Below are 7,722 nucleotides of genomic sequence, written 5' to 3' on the forward strand. Positions count from 1 at the left end.
TATTTTAAAATTATTTTTTAACAAGTAAAAAAATTTATATTTTTCTTATAATTTTCAAAAATATTAATATTATTATATTTTTACAACCACAGTATATCTTTTTTAGTTATTTTGATAAATTAATTTTTTTAAATACTTTTTAATTAAATATTTAAATTATTTAAAAGTTAATTTTAAATAATTTTATGAAATAATTAATTACTTATTTTTAAATTAATTTATAAATTAAAAAATATATTTTAAATTAAAAGTAAGTAATTAAGATAAATATCCTCCATATAATAGAAATGAATGATTTTAAATAAGTATTGCAGTATAGAAAATCATGAGCTTAAATTCTAATAATTTTTTTAAAAAGAAAAAAAAAACTAGCAATATGCATACATGAATTAAGGGTTGGATTTTTCCTCAATATATCTCATCATCTATTTTATAGGTTCTGCTTTCGTTTTGAGTATCTTTGCAACTTGTCATCATCTCACAAAGCAAAGAATAAGATTAATCTCGAATATATTCTTTTCTTGTGATGAATGAAATTATTTATAAAATGCAAAACTTTGGTAAATCTATTATTTTCTTTGATATGTATGTTGAAGGCAAAAGATTCTTTTCTTGGTAAATTTGGAATATATTATTTCTTGGATACAGCAAAAGATTGGTGAATTCCTATCTATTAATTTTCTTTGAGAAGAGAAGGACCTCTCTATTAATTTTTATCATTATTATTATGATAGTAAAAATTAAAAATTAAAAATATATATATTTTTTTACTGGAGATGCTAAAGAAATGGAATCATCAGATGTGATTGTAAATGAGAAATCATTATCAGCTGGGAGTGAAAATAAGCAATTAATGATCATAGCAATGAAGGGTCCTTCAAATTACAAGAAGAGCCAAGTAGCTTATAAACTAGCCAGGTCCTTTCAGTGATTAATGATCAAAGCCTCCTCTCAATGATTTCACCTGTATCATAACTGGGTCAACCTGTGGTATTGGACTTGAAATAGCCGGGCAATTGGCTTTCTCCGGGGGCACGTGTGATTATGGCTTTAAGGAACATAACTATAGCCTATGATTTGATCCAGGATGAAAGGCAGGACGAATTGAATTGAACAGGCCAACTCAAAGTTGACGCAATGGGGCTGAATCTGCTCTCCCTCAACTCTGTGGTGAAATTTGCCGAGCAATGGAATTCGCGTTCGAAACCTGCTCTGCAAGTTCTTGTCAATAACTCCGAAATATTATCAATAAAAGAGCCACAGAAATTTTCAAAATATGGGTATGATGCACATATGCAGGTTAACCATTTTGCTCCCGCATTGCTTTCTATATTGCTTCTACCATCTCTCCTAAAAGGCTCTCCAAGCCGGATTGTTAATGGGAATTCTATTCTGTATTCCATGGGCTATGTTGACACCAATGACCTGAATTCCACCCAGAAGAAGCTGAAATATAATAGTTCAAAGGCATATTCAAAGAGTAAGCTTGCGCAGGTCATGTTTAGTAGCATCCTGCAGAAAAACCTGCCTCTTGAAGCTGGTACCAGTGTGGGATGTGTTTCCCATGGAAGAGTCCTCCTCAAATGGTGAAAGTTGCTCAACAAGCCATTCCATGTTTCCCCTTTAGTCCTCGAGAACAACTACAACTTTTGGCTCGCAAGAAAGGCGAATAACTGCAACTGAATCGACAGAGACGGACTTATAAACTTAGCACAGCGCTCCGCTCCTTCCTTTCACAGCGAGGGCTCATTGAATTTGGACATGACTGGCCTTCCTCCTGACGCTGTGGAGAGAATTCTCCAAGGCAAAGAAGTCGAGTGTCGACTCAAAAACAACTGGCATGGAATTTTTCTTTTTTCGACAGTTGCAAATTAAGGTCTCTTTTAGGCAATCTGTTCATGAAAATTGTTATCGTTCAAGAAAATTTAATTAAATTTTTTTTGTCCCTCACATAATTTGTGAATTTTCTTAATTTTTTTTATGATTTTAATTTAAAAAAAATTAAAACTTAATTGTGCGATATATAAATGGAATTTGAATCTTTTCTTGCGAAAGGTTTATTAATATTCCAACAATGCTCCGTTATTGGTTAAGCATTTATATAAAAGCTTGCAACATTGGCTATTGAGCATAAGAAATTATGTGCATTTCACCTAAATTCCTCAAGAATTGCAATTGCTTCTAACAGTGACTAAAAGATAAACCTTGAATGAACTTCAAGTTCCAAGTGTTAAGGGACGACAAAACATAAATTTGCACTGTAAAGACATTCAACTTAAGGAGGGTAAAATAGATTACTTAGGCTATATATATATATATATATATATAATTTACTTATATGATGTATAAACACCTGATTAATAAAAAATTATTTTTATTTATTTTTAAATAAAATTTATTATAATTTTAAATAAAATAATAATTACTAATTAATTGGGTGTATATCGTCAAGTGTAAGTGAGACTTACTCTTAAGAAATATCAGAAAGGAAACGAAACACACCCATCCCATCCCATCCCATTAAATAGTATATCTAATTGAATGATTTAATAATTTCAAGACTACTTTCAATGTTGTGGTCAATATTGAACAACTTTTATATAAATGTTGCTAATAAAATAAGGGACTTGATGTCATTATTGTCATAATTTGATTGGTGGGAATTTTTTGCTCTCTTCATTAAAGCTCTTGTCATTATTAGGATTTGGACTAATAAGCCTGACACGCAACCTTATCGACTGCATCTTATAAGATTCATATGGTAATCTTGGAATATCCTAAATTCTACTTTATCCATTGCCCAACATCCTGAAATTTAACCACTTGTCTTGTCCATTTCAGGCCTTGTAATTCATAATGCACAATGGATTAGTTTATGTTGAATGAATTGGGTCGACTTAAATTGTAAAAATTTAACATTTAATTTTTATCTGCAATAATTCACTTAAAAAAAAATAAATTTATAAAAAAAAATAATATTACCAACTTTAATTATAATTTCTATTTTGTTGAAACATATAATTATTGTATTAATTAAATGATAAGAAATTGAAAACAAAGTGAAGTTATGACCACTATATATTTTTTTTTATCTATTTCGAGTGATTCTAATAACTAAATGCCCAGTAAAAAAAAATCAACTTAATTAATCCTCATTAAGTAATGATCAAAGGTTGCACTGGGTATATGGGTTACTAGTAGGCTTCTCATTGGCTCCCTAGTATCTTTGTTGATGTCATATGCTACGTTACAGACGTTGATTCCACTAGAAAGAATCTAGGGTACCAGGTGTTAGTTTAAGCTCTACAAGGACATGAATATATAATATTATATAGGATTATAATATAAATGTATCAATTATTTGATTAACCTATTAAATTTTGTAATATTTCTTATTAATTACATGATTATAAATAAAATAAAAGATAAATTTTTATTTAAACTCGATCATTTCAAAATATAAATATATGATACACATGCATATAATTTTAAATTTTTGAGATAAAATTTTAATTTAATTGAGTTGAATTAAATTATATACACATATATATAATAGATAAATTTCATCATATATCTTATATTTTAAATTTATAATCATAATTATATAGATCGATTAATAATGTATATGGGAGGTCCATTTAACAACATAAGTAATATCACTGTCTGAGTGCATAATAGTAGATGAAGCTATGAGGGAGAGAGAGAGAGGGAGAGAGAGGGCATTTATTTGTGACGAATATACAAGTATTCTAATACAAAAAATTTTATTATTTTAAATTTATAAAATTTAATTTAAATTTCATTAAATTTAATAAAAATTGATTTTAATTATAATGAATTTTATATAATTTAAATTTTAAAATTTAATTTTAAAATTTTTACAAATAAATACATAATTTATGACATTTAATTAAATTTTATAAAATTCATTTCAACTAAATAACCCCTAAATCAAATTATATGTTATTTTTTTTTCACATAAAATCTTAACACATCATACGTACTTTCATCACTTTCCTTTTCCTTTTATTCTCTAAATAATACAGAAAAAGGTCATTCTGGAATGTACACATGTCCTCTTCTAAATGCTTAATTTTGGAATTGACACATGCCCTTTTTCTAAAAAATTGTGGAGCATTCAATTTTGTATCAATAGAATATTTAATTTTTGATCTTCCATTTAAAAAAAAAAAGAAATTGTTTTTTATTTAAAATAATTTAATAAATTAAATAATAAGTACTAAACTGCATAGTAAAAAGTAAGTTTTAATCAACTTAAAAAAAGTAAATTTAATCATAAAATATTTAATTTTATAATTAAAAAATAAAAATTTCAATTCAAATTTTTATATTTTATATTTTTTAAAATGAATGAAAAATATGTATTAAGTACAATAACAAGAGGCTTATTATGCTTCTAAAAAAATTTGAAATTTCATCATTAAATAAGATATGATTAAAAAAGATAATCACAAATTTTAAAAATATTTATGAATTATAATATAGAGAATATTTTAATTTATTAAAATTTAATAACAAATTGATTATTTTTTTTAATATCATAATAAAACAAAAATAATAAGAGAAAAGAAAAAAATGCTTATAGTGGGAAATAAAAATTTATAAGAATTATAGAAAGAAGGATCTAATTTTCCCAAAAAAGAGAAGATCAGTACAAATTGTGCGAAAGTGCTCAAAAACATGTCAGAATCATAAACTCCGTTTTGTCAGTTATTTTGCAAATTCACCCACACAATTTAATATTACCAAAAAAATAATTATTAAAATAAAATTCAAATAAGCCCAAACCAGATGCTTCATCCTGATTCATTAGAGCCAGATAAAGCAAGCAGGCAAATTTTCCTCGAAAACAAGAAAGGTGTCTAACAGACTGGCCCACAAAACCTGCAAGTGTCCCTCCTCCCATTGGCCCAAAATAAAAAAATAAATAAAATAAAAATTTCCAAATTATTATTTTCCCTTGAAATGATATTTTATTCCTTTCTATGTGCCTTTTGTTTTTTTTTTTTTTTTTCTATGTGCCTGCAGCTCCTGTTTTTTGCACACCCCATAAACCATATCCACCAATGGCTACAGAACAACCCACTTCAGCAGCTTAACTTCCCTTCTTTTTCTCCCTACCACACGCCAAACTTTCCACACCAATTCCCACCATCTTCTTCTAATCATTCTTCTCCCAAATCCCTCACTTTCCCTGTCACCCCTCCAATTTTCCTCGGAAAATCTTATTTCTTGCATTTGATCCGATTAACAACATGTTTCTTGGATCTTGCAAAATTTTAAGGGAAAAATCCCTTTGCTTTTGTGAAGTCCAATAACCATCTCTGCTTTCCATTTCTCTTGAATCATATATAGACTTGGAAAGTTATCAGCTTTTCTTGTTCTGATATGGAGGTCGAAACAGAGCGGGTAGCTCACCAAGATTGCCATGTCAATGGAACAAGGCACGTTCTGTTTGGGAAGTACGAGATGGGGAAGCTCTTAGGTCAAGGGACCTTCGCCAAGGTCTATAAAGGGAAAAACTTGGCTACCCAGGAGAGTGTTGCCATTAAAGTCATCCATAAGGACCATGTAAAGAAGAAAGGATTAATGGACCAAATAAAGCGAGAGATCTCTGTGATGCATCTCGTCAAGCACCCAAATATTGTCGAGTTGAAGGAGGTCATGGCCACCAAATCAAAGGTTTTCTTCGTCATGGAATTTGTGAGAGGCGGTGAGTTGTTTGCCAAAATCGAGAAGGGAAAGCTCATGGAAGATTTGGCCAGAAAATATTTTCAACAATTAATTAGCGCGGTTGATTATTGCCATAGCCGTGGAGTTTCTCACCGTGATTTAAAGCCTGAGAATCTTCTCTTGGACGAGAATGGTGACTTGAAAGTCTCCGATTTTGGCCTCTCCGCCCTTCCGGAGCAGCACTGGAACGATGGGTTGCTACACACACAATGTGGCACTCCGGCGTATGTTGCCCCTGAGGTTTTGAGGAAGAAAGGGTACGATGGTGCGAAGGCTGATATCTGGTCTTGTGGCGTTATTCTTTTTGTTTTGCTTGCTGGGTACTTGCCATTTCAAAACGCGAATTTGATGAAGATGTATGTGAAGATTTTCAAGGCGGAGTACGAGTTCCCTCCCTGGATTTCACCGGATGCCCGGAGATTGATTTCCAAGCTTCTCGTTGTTGATCCAGAGAGGAGAATCGCAGTCCCTCATATAAGGCAAAATCCCTGGTTTTGCAAGGGACTCACTATACCCATCACGCTTTGTAACGATTCAGAAGAAAGCGAGAAGGGTCGCGAAGTTATTGGTGAAGAAATGATTAAACTATCAGAAACAAATCATTCTCCACCTTTCTATAATGCATTTGAGTTCATATCAGCCATGTCGTCCGGATTTGATCTGTCAAGCTTGTTCGAAAACAAGAAGAAATCTGGTTCAATGTTCACTTCAAAGTGTTCCGCGCCGGTGATCCTAACAAAGTTGGAATCAGCAGCGAAGGAGTTGAATTTTAGAGTGGTGAGTGACTCAGAATTTAAGGTGAAATTGCAGGGGAAAGTGGAAGGAAGGAAAGGAAAACTGGCAGTGACAGCGGAGGTGTTCGAAGTAGCACCGGAAGTGGCGGTGGTTGAGTTCTCCAAGTCATCCGGCGATACTCTTGAGTACACCAAGTTTTGTGAAGCGGATGTTAGGCCTGCCCTGAAAGACATAGTTTGGAGTTGGCAAGGTGAAGGCAACTGCCACCAACTAGAAGGCCATGTAGCTACAAGTTAGGTTTGGTTAATTATTAGCAAAAAAACAAAATTATAAAATCATCAAACCAGAAGTCTAATATTGTAGATAGCATTGTCCTAAACTTAATATACTTGTATATTCTTTTAACCCTTTTGGTTTTAGGCAATGGGCTGAATGTTCTGTAATGTTAAATATCATTGCAAATGGTTTTGATTGTGTAAATGAGGGATTTGTTGAAGGGGCACTGCTAAGGACTTTGTCAGATATGAAATTGTTTCCTTGTATTTGTGTTTGAAAATGGAAGGATAGTTAATGTTTTTGAATCACAAGGCCTTCCTTGTCTAAAGGCTATCCTATCCGAAAGAATTATATTCTGAAAGCATTCAGTAATGGGAGTTATGCCCATAGCTTTCAGTTATAGGAGTTATTGCCAATTGGATGTGAAGAGCAAATGGCATTGTTGTTTGTTAAAAGAAAGTACAACTGCATCATCAATTAAGTGCAACAAAAACTCTACAAAGGTAGCAACTGGGTAGCCATTGATCAACAAGAGTCCAATGAGCATACATTGCAAGCCAACTAACCATTGTCCTGAATTCCACTGGTTGGAGGTCAACTTTTGTGGGTGGATCATGAATTATTATTATTATTATTATTACTACGAATAATACTATAGGGATCATGTTGATCCCTATTTATTGTGATTAATAATATGAAAATTAATAAGATGATTTATTATTTTTTAAATTTTTATCTTGATTATAATAATTAATTAAAAGAGTAATACTGTAAAATACTTAATTTTTCTATAATAAAATTACATAATTATTCTCATTAATTTACAATAAATACAGATCAATTTGATCTACAAAGCATATTATTATTATTATTATTATTATTGTTATTACTAGAAACAAAATTGAGAGTCCAACTACAAGCAGAATTAGCCTAGACCAGCCATAAATAATGGTAGCA

At 31.0% G+C, this 7,722-nt stretch overlaps 2 protein-coding genes across 2 annotated transcripts; both read left to right on the forward strand.

Moving 5' to 3' along the window:
* Positions 1-781: 781 nt before the first annotated feature.
* On the forward strand, positions 782-1,944 carry LOC110649663 (dehydrogenase/reductase SDR family member FEY-like). The gene has a single exon (XM_058148730.1). The coding sequence runs from the start codon at positions 1,138-1,140 to the stop codon at positions 1,588-1,590; it is 453 nt and encodes a 150-aa protein (XP_058004713.1). The 5' UTR covers positions 782-1,137; the 3' UTR covers positions 1,591-1,944.
* Positions 1,945-5,044: 3,100 nt separating this feature from the next.
* On the forward strand, positions 5,045-7,070 carry LOC110649664 (CBL-interacting serine/threonine-protein kinase 5). Its single transcript, XM_058148731.1, has one exon. It carries the CDS (start codon positions 5,410-5,412, stop codon positions 6,784-6,786), a length of 1,377 nt encoding a protein of 458 aa, XP_058004714.1. The 5' UTR covers positions 5,045-5,409; the 3' UTR covers positions 6,787-7,070.
* Positions 7,071-7,722: the final 652 nt, after the last annotated feature.

Source organism: Hevea brasiliensis, chromosome 6 (assembly GCF_030052815.1).
Source record: "Hevea brasiliensis isolate MT/VB/25A 57/8 chromosome 6, ASM3005281v1, whole genome shotgun sequence".
Classification (NCBI taxonomy): domain Eukaryota; kingdom Viridiplantae; phylum Streptophyta; class Magnoliopsida; order Malpighiales; family Euphorbiaceae; genus Hevea; species Hevea brasiliensis.

Bases quoted from the DNA above. Each gene is read 5' to 3' on its own strand.
- LOC110649663 (XM_058148730.1), top strand. From the start codon at position 1,138: ATGGGGCTGAATCTGCTCTCCCTCAACTCTGTGGTGAAATTTGCCGAG.
- LOC110649664 (XM_058148731.1), top strand. From the start codon at position 5,410: ATGGAGGTCGAAACAGAGCGGGTAGCTCACCAAGATTGCCATGTCAAT.